Source organism: Lynx canadensis, chromosome B3 (genome assembly GCF_007474595.2).
Source record: "Lynx canadensis isolate LIC74 chromosome B3, mLynCan4.pri.v2, whole genome shotgun sequence".
Lineage (NCBI taxonomy): Eukaryota > Metazoa > Chordata > Mammalia > Carnivora > Felidae > Lynx > Lynx canadensis.
Window position 1 is genome coordinate 133659197 of NC_044308.2, and position 17368 is coordinate 133676564.

A 17368-nucleotide genomic window follows, 5' to 3' on the forward strand; every position below is an offset into this window, starting at 1 on the left:
ATAACAATGTTGACAATTCATGAATACATGCTTGGAAAAGTACTATTTTAATAGGGATATTTTCCAAACACTTAAGGGAATAAAATGACAAACGATGACTAAGTCAGCATACTTTATAAAATAGTCTTTTACATGATTCAACCAAAGTTTTATTCCCCTTTATCCTGTCACCAAAAAGTAGCTGTCTTTAAGTTGCCTAGTGTAATTTCTAGCACCCTCTAGTGGCAAATTACCCAAGAGAAATAGAAATCTGTCTCATTTAATAAAGAAAATGTGCTTCTGAGAACGCTGAAGTATAAATTAAAAAAAAAAAAAAAGGCTGTCCCATCAAGGATGATTTTCATAGAGTCTGGGAAAATGAGTAAAGAACACCAGAGTCACCATTTCAAGGATGGCACTTAAGATTGGGATAAGCAACCAAAAGATGGTCTCTCTACTGGATAAATAAGTATTTCCATGCAACAGCTTGCAAGATCTGCTATTGATTAGATGACCCCCCCCCCAAAAAAAAAAACACAACAAGGAAAAAGTTATCTTCTCATGAGGGCACCAGGGGCTGAGGTAGGCACAAATGATAGTTGCCCACTAGACATTCCTGGAGGTAAGGCATTTTGAATTTCTGTACTTTGCCAGTACTCATTCTAAGGTTTCATAAGCTCAGGAATAATTCTATATTAAATGACTACATTAAATGCCTAGATCCTTATTATTCAATTTGCAGATGTGTATGTAATCTATCATTTTTTTAATACTTCCTACTCTAAGCCCAGCACCCAAAACAGTACTTGCCTCTTGATAAACACATGTAAATGAGTGAATCCCAAGAGCAATGGGAATGAACTGAAAGTTTATTTTTAGTATTTGAGAAAGAGAGAGAGCGTGAGTACGAGCTGGGGAGGGGCAAAGAGACAGGAAGAAAGAGAATCCCAGGCAGGCCCCATGCTGTCAGCACAGAGTCCAATGCAGGGCTCCATCCCACAGACCGTGATATCATGACTTGAGTCGAAATCGAGTCAAATGCTTATTAGTCAACTGAGCCACCTAGGTGCCCCTGAACTGAAAGTTTCAAATAGAGAAGTGGCATGTCCAATTTTGCACTTAAGAAGGATCACTCAGGCTGTGGAGTGGATAATGGACCAAAAGAACCAGCCTGAAACCTGGAAGATCTTTGGTGGCTCTATTCCTCTCTTGCTGGACATATTTTAGGCTGTACCATAAAATATTTGTTAAAAAATGACACATATCAAGCTCATGTGAGACCTCGCTAATGCATTATATTATCTCTTTTAAGAAGCTGGGCTTCTTTCTCTTTTAGTTACATAACTAGTTCGAGTTTATACAGCAGTTACTATGTGTCAGGCACTCTAAATGTTTTATTACTCATTTTCTGCATATTTAAGTATAAGATCGCCAACCTAAAATAAAAGGGTGTTCAGAACCTAAAATGTCTGTATAGTTAAAAGAAGAAAGCAGAATAAGAAACACAATCCTTTCATTTGATATGTTATTTTTAAGGTAATAGACAAATCAACTTCTTAGAAATGTTCATCAAATTTCAACTACCAATATCTCATTTATGAAGCAGTTTTTCATTTGTTAGACTCTTCTTATTAGAAATATAACTTCCGTTGAAATTGCTCCCAGATATGCTAACATATCTATACGAAAAAACTAATTATCCTTATGAAGAAGTCCCAAATAATTTTGTTTTTCAAATTTAGGATATAGCTTTACAGTGGAGTTTCCTATTCAATAAACAACCACAACTGATGGTTATCCAGCAACTGGCACTTCGTATCCATTATTTCATTAATCTTATAACGACACTGTGAGATGGGTATTATTGACTTATGCCAATAGGGACTTAGGCTCTCAGAGTTCAAGTGATTTACCCAGGGAACACAAGTAGGTAATGAAAACACCAAGATTCAAGCCTGAATTTCATTGAATTCAAGCTATGTCATCCTGGATACGAAGTACTTCACAGTTGTGAATGCACTAAAACTGGAAGAGGAAATCAACTCGGGGGCACCCTTTGTGGTCACATGGCAAACTTTATTTAACTTTTGGGGAGGCGTAATGACAAAAGATCTCCAAAGTACAGGATCATGTATGATGAATAAAGAAAATTCAAGGAGAATACTAAAGTTTTTTTTTTTATCTAAAACCATCATGCTCCATTCCATTAAGCATTAGAAGTACTAAGAATGTACACAATGGGTATGCTTAAAGACTTTCTTCACCTCTACTTGGGCACATGTCTCAGAGAAAGCAAATGGTTAAAAGTAAAGCAGCAGAAAAGGTAAGGAGAGAAATGAAAACAGAATCAGTATTCGCACAAACAATCTAAAATTTCATCATGAAACAAAATACAGTTGATCCCTGAACATGGGTTTGAACTACACAGGTCCACTTACACATTAATTTTTTAAAAATAAATACAGTACAATACCGTAAATGTATTTTCTCTTCCTTATGATTTTCCAAATATTTTCTTTTCTCGGGCTTTATTGTTAAATGCACAGTATATAATGCATATAACACACAAAATATGTGTTGAACAGTTATTTATATTATCACTAAGGTTCCCAGTCAACAGGAGGGAAGTTAAGTTTTTGGTGGGCCAAAAGTTATGCACGGATTTTCAACTAGGCAGGGGGTTGGCGCCCCTAACCGCCACACTGGTCAAGAGACAAGTATAATTCTAAAAGATGAACCAAAGCTATTTCCTGGACTTGGAGGTATCAATCTCAAGAATCATGCTAGAGACAAGAGCATGAATTATATACTCGTTAGACCGTTATCATCTCACACTGTTGTGAGCTATGGAGATGGGGCAGGGCTACAGAGTTGGACAGATGTATAAAGATGATCTTAAGAGCTTACAATCTAGAAGGAAAATAGCAGAAAAGAAGGAAAATTCAGTGAACCACTCAGTGCTGTGTTCTCTGCAAAGGAATTTCAGCACCCCAGTTCAGAGAAGGAAGGGATCTAGGCAGGATTTGGACGGGCAGAAGAGAAAAGGAGCACTAGGATTATGGGAAAAAAGATAAGGCAGAGCATCAGAATACGGGAAAGTATGCCTAAATGTAGGGGAGTAAAACAAAAGTAACCAGACTAGAAAGTAGGTGGAATATCAGGGTAACTGGACAAAAAAGACAGGAGAAAACAAAGCTAAGTGTGAAAACAAGGCAAAAGGATTTGGATTTGAATTAATTAACTGGGGGAGGGGGAGGCACTATAAATTCTGAAATAGGAGAATAGCGCAGTAATGTTGAATTTTAATGAGGATGCATACCATTTATAACAGAATATAAGTAAAATGCATAACACAGAAGAGAGAACTTGCAGAAAAGCAGACCAGTTAAGAAAACCCTAGCAACAATCCATGTACAAGGTAATATCTATCAGTGATGGCACAAGGAACAGAAAAGGTCAATCCAAGGGTCATTTCGAAGGAAAAATTATAAGACTTTGTAAGAAATAAGAAATAAAAAGTAGAGAAAAATCAAAAATTACTTCCAAGTGTCTATCTTAGGAAACTGATCGACAGACTAGTGATAGACCAACAGAAACAAGGTAGCTGGAAAGAGAAATAAATCAACAGTCTGAGTGAAAGAGAGGTTTTGAAACAAATATTACATGCATTTAAGTATGAGATCAAAAAGCAACTCTTTGATATTTTAATATTCCACAAGGTCTTCAAGATATTGGGTGAATAGCATTTTATATAGTTCAAAACACATAAAAATTAATTCATCAGAAGAATTTTCAGTTTCACTTCCAAAGAAAACCTGGCTTGACACATAAAGACATCTGATGAGGCTTTTCTATTATTCTAGGTGGCGTTGGAAAAAAATTATCTTAAAAAGGTAATGAAACTGAAAGATTAGTGGTGAAATTTTTGAATAAAAATTGATATTTTATTATATTCATAAGAAAAGTTTCCACCTACTCCATTTAGTCATCAAAAATGTGATTTTAAATACAGAAATACCTACAAATGACACCTTAGTTATTCCATCTTCTCCTAAGAGAAGTAAGAGTATAATTGGTAATACGGCAACGAAAAAGCATGAAATGAAAATGCCCAAGTAAAACGTTCTTGATAAACTCATTCCTCACCTTTGCAGAGTTATCTTAAGGACCTGGAATCATACCACTCAAAAAGTTGAAGTAGGTAATGCGACAAAGTATTAACTGTGTTGAAAGAAAACATACCCCAGGTTTGATTTCGATAAATTCGCTATTAAAAATTTCACACGGATAAAACTGGCCTATAATTTTCCTTCCTCATATTCTCTTTGTGGTTTTTGAAATCAAAGCCATACCTCAACCAATGAACTGGAAAAAAAGAATCCCACTCTTCTATCCTCTGAAAGAGTTTGTGGAAGATGAGAATTATCTATGGGTTGAATGTTTGGCAGAACTCATTCTTAAAACTCTATCAACTATTGTCCTGGCAGGAAGTTTTTGCTTACTAGTTTTCTTAACAGTTAGAGAATATTAAGGTTGACTGGTCTTTTTTAATCAGTTTGGAAACTTACACACTGCAAGATTTATGTGCATGTTAAAGTTTGCGGAATACTACCTCAGAACACTAACTCCTATCACCTCCCAAACTGTATGCTATTTTTGTCCAGTGATTCAGTTTTCTTTTTTTAACCCCACAATTTCAACATTACAGCTATGGTTGTTTAGATTTTCTTTAGATCCAATCTTTTTTGCATCTTGGAAACTCTCCTGAGATTACTTTCCTTTTTCCCTACAACTAGGTCTTTTAGAAATTCTTTTAGTGAGAACGTGTTGGTGGAAAACACACTCAGCTTTTGTATGTCTGAAAATGTCTATTTCGCCCTCGCTTCTGAAAAATAGTTTTGTTGGGTATACAATTCTAAACGGACTTATTTTCTCCGGGCATTCTGGAGATATTTGTCTACTCTCCCTTGGTTTTCATGGTAGCTGTTGAAAAGTCATCTGTTTATCTGATCATTGTTCCTTCATAAATAAGTCTTTTCTCTCTGGCTGCTTTTAGCGTATTTCTCTGGTGATCATCACTTTCTCTACGATGTATTCATGTGAGAATTTCTATATACTTGTCTGCCTGGAATTTGTTCTGTTTCTTCAACCTGTGAATTCACATGTTTAATCAATCTTAGTAAATTCTCAGCTAGGATTTCTGATCAGACAACCTTGTACCTTCTCTCTGTTCTCCATGTCTTAATCTCTCTTTTACAGTGTCTTTTTTTTTTAATTTTTATTTATTTCTGAGAGAGGACAAGCAGGGGAGGGGCAGAGAAAGGGGTACAGAAGATCCGAAGTGGGCTCCCCACTGACCGGCTGACGGGCTGACAGCAGCAAGCCTGATGCAGGGCTCAAACTCACTAACCAGCTCGTGGCCTGAGCTGAAGTCAGACACTCAACCAACTGAGCCACCCAGGTGCCCCTTAATCTCTCTTTTATAAATGCCATCTCATTTTCCTCCATTTTATATTCTGCACATTTTCCTCAAACCCATCTCTCAACATGTTAATTCTCTTTAGCTACATCTCATGTGCTAGTAAACCAACTACTGAGTTTATAATCTGAATTACTTTTTCAACTTCTAGAACTACTATTGGTTCTCTTTCAAATCTGTCCATTTTGTAGCATGCTTTTTTTCCTTAATATTACCATCAAAGCTCTGTTTAATTTTAAAGACCATATCAACATTTATATCATATTTCAGACCTAATAATTCCAACAGTCTCTACAGGTCTAATTTTGCTATTTGTTGTTTCCACGTCTTTCACTCATGGAGACTTGTTTCTTGGATGTTGTGATCATTGACAATTAAGACCATGTCTGTAAAACTTTCTTCGGTACTTCTTTATGGTCTAGGTAACAGTTTATTCTTTCAAAGAGGATTTACATTTGCTTTTCCTAGGCACCTGGGAATACTACCAACTCAGTACGACTGTAAACTAAATTCCTACCTATTTTTTGTTCTTTGGGATTACACAAATGTGTACAAATTCAAGCTGCAAACCCGCATGATGCCTGGCTTATGTTGTGAATGCTCAGGGAACGCTTTTATTTATTTATTTTTTCCCTTCACCCAGAGCCAATGCTGAGGCAGAAAAATTTCCTCTGCACCTCCCTTTGCAGACTGGATTTTTTTTTTTTTTCTTATTTAGTGGTTTGCTAAGCAGTAGCCTTTTCTACCTCTCGGGAGTCTTAGATGATGTCCCTCATACCAGGCATGGAAATGCTAAGTCCAAAGAACCTGCTCACAATCTACTGGTACATTTCCCCAGAATAACCTTTGCCTTCAAGGGGCTTATTTATTCTCTAGATTCCTGTTCTGTTTTCCTTTTGGATTCCAAGGATTTTTCTTCTTCTTACAAGCTGACCTATACTATTTAGTAGACTTTCTTTAGAGGTTTTTATCCAGCACTTTAGGGGTTTAAAAATGAGGAAGATTTTCCAAGATATGCAAGCTGTCATCTTATCAGAAAGAGAACATAAACTGCCTTTCTATTTCTACTTATGTATTTGGAATATACTGCCAAATATAAAATTGACAGATCAAGGAACAGAATTAGTTTCATGGTTTTTGTTACATGTTATAAAATTCAGCGATGAAAATTAATTAATATTACATGTTAATAGTGGCTTGAGGAGATCTGTAGTTTCCATGCCTATTTTGCTTCAGAGAGGTTATCTACTAATATTAAATAAAAGTTTTTTGGCTTTGACCATATCTGGAATAAAACACGATCTTAGTCTGATTTTCATAACTTATTTTCTAAAAGAACAGCTGCAAGTGTTGATAAGGTTGTGGAGATATTGAAACCCTCATACACTGCTGGTGGGAATATAAAATGGTGGGAATGTAAAATGATGTGGCCATTTTAGAAAACAGTCTAGTAGTCCCTCAAGAAATTAAACATAGAATTATCACATGGAATAGCAACCCACTGCTAAGTATGTACCCAAGAGAAATTAAAACACATGTTCACACAAAAACTTATACATGAATGCGCACAGCAGCATTGTTCATAATAGCCAAAAGGCAGAAACAATCCAAAAATCCCATTGACAGATGAATGGATAAACAAAATGTGGTATATCCATATAGAGGGATATTATTAAGCCATGGAAAGGAAAGAAATACTGATACATGCTACCACATGGATGAATCTATAAAACATTATGCTAACTGGAAGAAGCCAGACACAAAAGACCACAAATTATATGATTAAATTACATGAAATATCCAGAACAGGCAAATATAATGTATAGAAGTAGGTCAGTGGTTGTTTAGGGCTGGGAGGATGGCAAGCTTGGGAAGTTATAGACAAAGGGTTCATAGTTTCTTTCTGAGGTAAGGAAAATGTTCTAAGACTGGCTGGGGTGATGGTTGCACAGCTCTGTAAATATACTAAAACCACTGACTTGTACACTTTAAATGGATGGACCAGGGGCGCCTGGGTGGCGCAGTCGGTTAAGCGTCCGACTTCAGCCAGGTCACGATCTCGCGGTCCGTGAGTTCAAGCCCCGCGTCAGGCTCTGGGCTGATGGCTCAGAGCCTGGAGCCTGTTTCCGATTCTGTGTCTCCCTCTCTCTCTGCCCCTTCCCCGTTCATGCTCTGTCTCTCTCTGTCCCAAAAATAAATAAACGTTAAAAAAAAAATAAATAAATAAATAAATAAAAAATAAATGGATGGACCATATGGCATGTGATTATACTGCAGTAAAGCTATTAGAATAAAAAACATGCAGATAAAACAAATTCTGTGGCTATAACATAAATTGACCTGAAAAAGCCTTTGACAAAATGGCACAAACTATTTCTAAGGAAATTCAGTCACCATACAGTTGTGACCTTTCTTTTTCTTCGAGGAGATACTGCCTTTGAAAGAGGAAACAAATGTTAAGAATAAAAGACATTATTTTGATATTTTGCAAGCATGATTTCTTAATGATATGGTAGGGTGAGGCTAGTTTGTTTTAAAAATACATCTTTACAAATGATCTGATGGAGAGAATGCACAGTAAACTCTCCCAAGTTGACAATTATACTAAACTCTTCCTGACAATAAAATATTTAGCTGATGAAAATAAATTATAGGGCTTATGCACTGGCAGCTGTAAAGGCTGGCTCTATACAATATGCTGAACTACTCAGGAAAATCATGAAAAGCTTATATGGCAAGGCCCTAGGCCTGACAGCTCAATACCGAATGACCTAAAGACAAATTGCATATGTGGTATGCGAGGGCAGTGGCTGGGACTGATCCTGGAAGCCCAGGAGAAAGGACTTTTCTCCTGCTAAAAGGCTTGGCACTTAGGAATCTATGGGCAGATGCCTTCCTGCGGACAACGGCGGGTAAGAGGCTGGGAATCTAGGAAGGCATACAGGCCCCTGAGAGCGTGAAGCTAAACTTTAGTGGAGAAGAAAAATAGTCTGTTTTCTGAGGCTCTCCCTCCCCTTCCAGGAAAGAGACAATAGGGCCTGTTGAGACTGCAAAAATAAAGAGTTAAAATCCTCCTTTTCATCCCTACCTTAAAGATGGAAAATGAGAGTTCTCACAGTGGCATACCTACAGAGCAACACATCCCAGAGAGAGAGCTGAAGAGACCAGGTGCGTTCCTGGCAAGACCAGCTGTGTAAATGGTGGGCCGACTGCAGAATGACAATGTGGGGTGCCCTGTTCATGAATTACTTAGAATCTCAGGACAGTGAAAGCAGAGCATTAAACCTAACATGGGGCTCTTCTGAGTGTGGGGGTCTCTGCAACTGCACAGGCTGTACGTCCAAGAGGCCCTGACTCTTGAGCAGCAAGCATGGCAGCAGCAAAAATCCAGGAGGCACAGAAATGTATAAGGCAGAAAACCAAGATCATCCAAAATCCTACCACCTGGGACAACCACTGTTATCATTTTGGTGATTTTCCAGAGAATATTCTATATTCACATATACTGCTGACCCTTCAACAACAGAGGTTTGAACTGCACGAGTCCACTTATACATGTAATTTTTTTTTGATAAATACAGTATAGTACTGCAAATATATTTTCTATTTCTTATGATTTTCTTAATAACATTTCCTTTTCTCTAGCTTTCTTAATTGCAAGAATACAGCATATAATACATATACAAACTATGTGTTAATCAACTGTTTATGCTATCAGTAAGGCTTCTCGTCAACAGTAGACTGTATTACTAGATAAGCTTTGGGGGAATCAAAAGTTACCCACAGATTTCCAACAGTGCAGGGGTTGGCACCCGTAACCCCCTGCATTGTTCAAGGGTCAAGTGCACATGTAGACATTGATTCATACAGAAATGGTATGTTGCACACTCTCGTCTGTAGCCTTTTTTTGAGCTTATTAAGCTTCTTACATTATGGAGAATTTTCAAAACTGTTAAAAACACATCATTTCAATCCTATTGTCTAAATTACAAAACATAAAGATCCCTGTTCAATTTAACCAAACTCAAACCTAACTTTTGTTAGGTTTCTGAAGGGTCTTGCGTTTTTCGTTACTAACAATGATGACCAGTGGATATGAATAAAATGGAGTGAGGACTGAATGAGTTAATCAGCATAAAGTATTTCACAGAGTACTTGGCAAGTAACAAGCTCTCTATAAATTTTAGGGATTTTAGTATTGTGTCCTATGTAAAGACTGAACTAATTTACATTCCCAACAGCAGGGTAAAAGAAATTGGTTTTCCTAAATCCCTGCCAATTCTTCCAAATTTTTCCTTTTGTATTTTTTTCTATGAATCGTTTGTTTGTGCTCTTTGACAGTTCTCCCACTGGATTCCTTACGCTTTTAAAATTTTAACTGATTTCTGTATTGGAGATACCAATCCTTTGTCATAGGAGTAACAAATGCTTTTTTAAGACTTACCTCCAGTTCCTAGGACCTTGAGGAGCTCAAAATTTTCAATCCCCACCTTCTCAGCATGTCCTGTTAAATTAGCTAAAAAAAGAAAGAGAAAAAAGAAATAATTAAGGGGGTCAGGAACAGGAGGGGGCCCTTGGGGGCTTCTGAAATGCCAGCAATATTTTATTACTTGACTTGGGTAGTTAAGCCAGGGTTCACTTTATAATTATTTGTTAAACTACACAGCTATGTTTTGTAGACTTCTCTGTATGTTATATATTACAGGAAAACTTTTAACATGTATTTATTAGAGAGAGAGAGATAGGGAGAGAAAGAGAGATAGCACAAGTGGGGAAAGGGCAGAGGGAGGGAGACAGAGTATCTGCAGCAGGTTTTGCACCGTGAGCACTGAGCCCAGTGTGGGGTTGGAACTAACCAACCGCGAGATCATGACCTGAGCCAAAATCAAAAGTCAGACCTGAATAAAATCTAAGATCTCTGCCAGCTCTAAAATTTGTTTGAAAGTATTAACTCTTTAAAAACATATTCTGGGGGCGCCTGGGTGGCTCAGCTGGTTAAGCGTCCGACTTCAGCTCAGGTCATGATCTCACAGTTCGTGGGTTCAAGCCCCACGCAGGACTCTGTGCTGACAGCTCAGAGCCTGGAGCCTGCTTCAAATTCTGTGTCTCCCTCTCTCTCTGCCCCTCCCCTGCTCATGCTCTGTCTCTCTCTCTCTGTCAAAAATAAATAAACATTTAAAAAAATGTTTAAAAACTGGTTAAAGTGGTAAATTTGATACGTATATGATACGTATTTTACCACAACTACAAGAAAGAAGGAGCTCTGTAAACTGTGGGCTTTGGGTGAAAATAACATCACAGAATTGGCTCATAGGCTGTACCAAATGAGACACACTAATGTAAGATGTTCAGAGGGGAGGCTCTGGGAGAAGGTGGAGGCGGGTGCTCTGCAGGAACTCTCTGCACTTCCTGCTCAATTCTCTATAAATTAAAATCGCTCTAAAAAATGAAGTCTTCAGGGGCACCTGGGTGGCTCAGTCGGTTAAGCATTAGACTTCAGCTCAGGTCATGATCTTGCGGTTTGTGAGTTTGAGCCCTGCATTGGGCTCTGTGCTGACAGCTCAGAGCCTGGAGCCTGCTTCAGATTCTGTGTCTCTCTCTCTCTCTGCCCTTCCCTCACTCATGCTCTGTCTCTCTAAAATAAATAAATGTTAAAAAAAATTCTGTCCTAGATAAACAAAATTAGGATATCTTACAAATGAGCATTTTCCAAAATATATTCCATTGATTCTGGTCCTATACTACAAGATGTTAACAGGTGTTATGTTTAGAGGGAAAAGATGCTTTCAAGTCAAATAAACCTGAAATGATCGGCTTAAACAAAGTTAATCAGGTTACAGGTTTCTTTACTGCTGAACTTCATAGATTCTACACCATGAAAATCTGCATGTGAATCTAAAACTCAGATACTATATTTACCAAATTTATTGGATCACAAAATTATTTTTTTATGGCAATACCTATTAATATTGTGCCAACCAGCATTCTATAGATGTGGTTAAAGGAGGCCTAAGCTAAATTCTATTTCTACCACTTAAAAGCCATGTGACCTTGAACAAATTAATTAACTTCTCTGTGTCTCAGGTCCCCTCTAGTGTAAAATGAGGATAATAAAAATATCTACCCTCAAAGCATACTGATGTCTGCAATTTGCTTTGAAATGCTTAAAAAAATAAGATGGATTAAGGGGTGAATAGAGGTATGGACAGATATGTGATAAAGCAAATACGATAAATGTTAATTACAGAACCTAGACAGTGAGTGGGAGGGTGTTCAACATGTAGTTCTTCCAAATTCTCTGTATATTTGAAAATGCCCATAATAAAATGGCAGAAAATAAAATAACACCTACCTCATAGGGATCTGATGCGGATTCAAGGAGTTAAATTTATACGGAGCTTGTTGTGTGCCACAGAGCATCATTATAAGTGTTTGCAAATAAATAATGCTCTGGGCCTCCAACTTCAAGCAAATCAGACCCAACTGCGAACTTCTAGAATTAAAAGTTTCAGGGGGATAAGTGACTTCAGTGTCCTTCCAAAGTTTAACTAAATGCATAATTAAAATATTTTAATTGTGGTCAAACCATGTAACATAAAATTTACCACCTAAACCATTTTTAAGTATATAATACAGTGGTGTTAAGTACATGTACTGTGTTTGCAACAGATCTCTGGAACTTTTTAATTTTGCACACCAAACCCTATATCCATTGAACTTAACCTACTGACAATTTAATGAAATTGTTGAGATGGCTGGATTTGGATTTACCATTTTATTACTTGTTTTTAACTTGCCTCTTCCCTTTATTTAAGTAACCTCTACACCCAACGTGGGGCCCGCACTCACAACCCCAAGATCAAGAGTCAGCCAGGCGCCCCTTAACTTGTTTTTTCTGTTTGTTCCCATGTTTCTACTTTCCTGACTTAAAAACAACAACAACAACAAAACATTTAAATGGTTTTTAGAATTTCATTTCAATTTTCACGTGGCATTTTAGCTCTACTTTGTTACATTATTAGTGCAGTTGTTGCCCTAAGGAGTACAGTGTACATCTTTAATTACCCACAGTCCTCTTATAATTAATACTGTTCCATTTCCCTAAAACTGTAGAAACTTTGTAATCATTCTTTATGGAATATTGATATATATTAAATGGAGTTAATATCTTCTATATATGCGATTACGCACAAGACAATGCTATCAGTTTTCCTTATATGATTTACAAAGAAAGAGGAAAGAGAGAGACTTCTGCATTTCTGTAGATATTTATCATTTTTGATGATCTTTCTTATCTTTTCCAAGGACCCAAAATTTCATCTGGTGTAAGTTTTCTTGAGCCTCGAAGAACTTCCTTTGACATTTCTTGTAGCGCAGAATTCTCCAAGTTTTCTTTTATCTGAAAGAGTCTTTCTTACCTTCATTCAAATCTTTTTATTGAGATATTCACATTCCATAAAACTCACCCTTTTAAAGCGTATCTGTCTATTCACAAGTTGGGTCACTGCTGCCACTAACTAAATCTGGAATCCTCTTCATTTTTGAAGCATATTTTTCTTCGATAAAGAATTCTGGGTTGACAGGCTTTTTTCTTTTCTTCCAGCACTTTTTTTTCCTGCTTATTTATTTATTTTTTAATATGAAATTTATTGTCCAATTGGTTTCCATACAACACCCAGTGCTCATCTCAACAGGTGCCCTCCTCAATATCCAGCACTTTATATAAACATGTTCTTCCATTCTCTTTTGGCCTCCATGGTTTCCCAGGTGAAGGCAGTAATTTAAATGTATCATGTTTCTCTTACTGCTTTCAACATTTGCTTTTGAAAGTTTTGCCGTGATGTGTACTGATGTGGACTTCTTTGGGTTCAGTCACCCTGGTATTCACTAAGGATCTTGTATCTGTAAGTTTCTGTTTTTCATCAAATTTGGGGGGTTTCAGCCTTAATTTTTCAAAAGAAAATTTTCTATCCCATTCTGTCTCTCCTCTGAAATTTCAATTATGTCCATGTTAGATTGTTTGATTCAACCTGAAAAGTCCCTGAGACTCTGTTCATTCCCCCCCATATGTTTTCTCTCTGTTCTTCCAATTGATTTCTATTGCTCTATCTTCAAAGTTCATGTACTTTTCCTTTTGCACCTCCATTCAACTGTTAAATCCAGCTACTGAATTTTTATTTCAAATATTGTATTTTTCAACTCTAGAACTTCCATTTGGTTCTTTTTCATTGTTTCTATTTTCCTGATAGGATTTCTTGTTTTGTTATTCACTGAGAGCATGGCGTTTTATTTCACTGAGGATATTATAACAGCTGCTTTAAAAGTCTTGCCTGGTACAGCCAATATCTCGTTCATCTCAGGGTAGAATTCAACTGATTTTCTTCCTCTCTGATATGTTCCATTTTCTTGATTCTCCATATATGGGGTAATTATGGACTGTAGAAATGTTAATTTGTGGAGATGAGAGATTGTTTTTTTTCTCCAGTGACAGTTGTTTCTTTCATTTAGCCGGCAAGTATCTTGGGTCGGCTTGAACTGTAAACTATTTTTCTTAGGAGGCAGCTCCAGTCCAGTTGAGATTTTTTGTCTTTACCCGAGTTTTTCTGAGTCCACTGTACTCATGCAGGGCTCAGAGGGCAGTCAGAGATGTGTGCTCACAAAAGCTAAGGACTCCCCCTCCTCTGGCTCTTCTTTTTCTGGGATTTCTCCCCTATCTTCAGTGATCAGGGTTCTCTGGTTTCAGTTTTCTAGTCTCCCTGGCCAAAGAGACTACTGTTTTTCCACCAGAGTCCCCAGAGTACAGACTGTACTTAGCCTGAAGCTAAAATCAGTGAAAAGGCAAAGTTACTTCTTATAGCTCCCTCCCTTCCCTCCTCCAACTGTGTACTCCCCAGTAGAGTCTATCTGCTTCTGTTCACTCTCCAGTGCCTTAAATAGTTGCTTTTTACATTAAATCCAGGTTTTACAGCTGTTTTCTACAATGGAATTCTCCAGTAGACGGTCTTTTTGTGAAATTATGAGAAAGAAAAGTCTTCCCCTCATTACAGTCAACATCATGAAGGGGAGCAGAACACGCCCCCTCCAAATACGCCACTTTGGCATACTGGTTCTTTAGAATTAAAGTTCCTTAAGACACAGCCAGTGAAAGGACAGTGACCTCCTGGGTCTACCCTGAAGGCAGCAAATAAATCTCTCATTTGAAAGGTATCCTCCCTGTACTAGGAGGGTAGAAGGCTCTTATTATCAGAAATAGGGGATTTAGGGCCAAGAAAGCTATATAAACAAGCTGTTACTGCCTCCCTAATTTGATACCCAAGACTAAACCCTTTTGTCAATTCTTCACAAAGCTACCTGCTTTGGTCACTTCTTTCAGTCTTGTATTTCTTTAGGCTCCTGTACATACAAAATTAAATGTGTTTTTTTTTCCCCTGTTAACTTGTGTTATATCAATTTAATTATTAGGCCAGCCAAAGAACCTAGAAGAAAGGAAGGGAAAGGTTCTCCTCCCCTACAATTACAGAGTTTCTACTTTAACTACTCCCCTCGCAAGTTAACTTCAAAGAGTAAAATAAAATTAAAAAGGTAATTTGATATAAGCCCAACTCAGGGATCTTGAACTTAATATCCATATAATTCTTTTACATGACATCTGTTAGGCAAAGTGAGTAATCAGACATATGGAAGCAAATTAATAGGAAGCTCTATCAATATTTAGGCATGGGGAAGAATTTATCAGTTATAAAGACTTTTTTCACTGTGTTAACAATAAAACACATATAGACAAATGGTAAATATGATACTATATATAGAATCCTAAGAACCGACAAACATATATTTGGGCATGTGAGTCTAGGTGTCTAAATGGTTCTCATTTCTATGCTATTGTCACTATTTAGAAGCCTTTGAATATGAAAGTCTAAAACTATATTTCTCTTAATTAAATTATTAAGCCAAGATCAAAAGCTCCAACTTCCCAGCACAATACCAACATTTATTAGAACAAGACTTAAAATATTTACACATTGTATTTCACCCTGGAGGTAAAGTAAACATCAGCCAATCACAGAAATCTGCATTTCTGAGTCATTACATGCCTTAGTAAAGTCCAAAATGTATGCTGATCAGGAGCTACTCCATGCCTGGGGCCAGACCGTACCAGAACCGAGCATTTAGAACTGAGAGACAGAACTGTCCATTGTTTGCCTTCCTACGTGAAAGTAAATGGCACTTTATTGTGCTTGCAGCAGCTCCTTTTCCTGTGCCAGGCAAGCCTCTGCCCACCCCCTGTCTAGTCCTACCCACAGGTAAGAGCAGTTACTAATCTAATTATTCAAGAGTCCAAAATCCTGACTGGGCACAGTTAACAGTAGGGGGGGTCACTGTGTTAAAGCAACAGTCTCTACACAAGGTTTGTTTTATTGCCTCCAATTCCTGGCCTGGCCTGACCTCCTGGGCCCAGTGGCCATTCTCTTGCACTTCTCCTTCACTATACAGCAGTCCCCTTATCCACAGTTTTACCTTCTGTGGTTTCAGTTACCCACAGTTCACCATGGGCCGGGCACAGATGATCCTCCTTCTGACCATCCTCAGAAGGTCAATAGTAGCCAAACGCTATGTTACAATGCCTACATCATCCACCTCACCTCAGCTCTTCATCACACAGGCATTTTATTTTCTCACATCATCACAAGAAGGGTGAGTACAGTTCAATAAGATAGTTTGAGAGAGTGACCACAGTCTCACAACTTTCATTACAATACACTGTTGTAACTGTCCTGATTATTAAGTATTGTTGTTAATCTCTTACTGTGCTTAATTTATAAAGTAAATTTTATTATAGGTATATATGTATAGGAGGATGCATAGTATATAGACGGTTTGGTACTATCTGTGGTTTCAGGCATCTGCTGGGGGTCTTGGAATCGATCTCCCGTGGGTAAGGTGGCAGACTACTGTATACAATAATCAACTAAGCAGATTCAGAGGTTCTTTTGGGACTTGGTTCACTTACTAGTTTGTTCTCCCCTCCAGTTTTGTTTTTTTTTTGAGAGCGAGAAAGAGAGACAGAGAAAGAGAGAGAGAGAGAAAGAGAGAGAATCTTAAGCAGGCTCCATAGTAAGTGTGGAGCCTGACAGGGGCTCAATCACACAACCCTGGGATCATGACCTGAGCCAAAATCAAGAGTCCCATGCTAAACCGACTGAGCCACCCAGGTGCCCCTCCCCTCCAAATCAAACACTCATCTCAACATGCTGATTGAATGTGATGGGGTAATTGGTGATTGGATGAAGTTGGAAGGGAAGCAGGAGTCCTGACATAGGCCTTAAGCCCAAACTGCTTGCACCAAGGCCACTGTTAAGGAGACTTCTACACTGATGTGCTGGAAGTTTACAAGCCTTTATTAATGTGGCACCTCTGAGTCCCACTGGCTACTACTGTTCCTTGCAGACAGTCCCCTCATGACTCCCAAAGGATAAGAGTAGATTGGCTGGACAGAGGTTGGGCATTTCTGGATTTCTGGCTCTAATAACTTAATGGCACCAAAACCTTACCCTCAGCTCCCAAATCCTAACTAAAAGGATTAACTCCTTCCCACAGAAAGAATGCCTTATGAAACCTCTTCACAAATATATAAAATAACAAAGAATATCAACAAACTAGTTGCTACATAAGCTATTAATTAGTACATAATAGTACAACCATGTCAGTTATTTGTGTCTAGCAGCTATTTCAATGCCTATCTCATGAGTTGTTAAATATTAGTAAGCGCAGACTAAAACAAAGAAAATATTTTTAAACCTTTCAAGATCTATGTTAGGCCTATCTCTATTGTTAATCAGCTCAGACAGTCTCTTCTCATCAAAAGGATTTTTTTTTACATTAATGCATTACTCAGTTTATTCATTTAGA

The 17368-nt window shown here is 37.7% G+C and overlaps 1 protein-coding gene across 4 annotated transcripts in view; it reads right to left on the bottom strand.

Moving 5' to 3' along the window:
- RPS6KA5 (ribosomal protein S6 kinase A5) overlaps positions 1-17368 on the bottom strand; it is a 177230-nt gene that overhangs the window by 116867 nt on the left and 42995 nt on the right. For all 4 annotated transcript variants that reach the window (XM_030319783.2, XM_030319779.2, XM_030319781.1 and 1 more), the window contains exon 2: positions 9903-9974. In XM_030319783.2, the coding sequence (XP_030175643.1) occupies positions 9903-9974 (72 nt within the window). The remainder of the gene's footprint in view (positions 1-9902; positions 9975-17368) is intronic.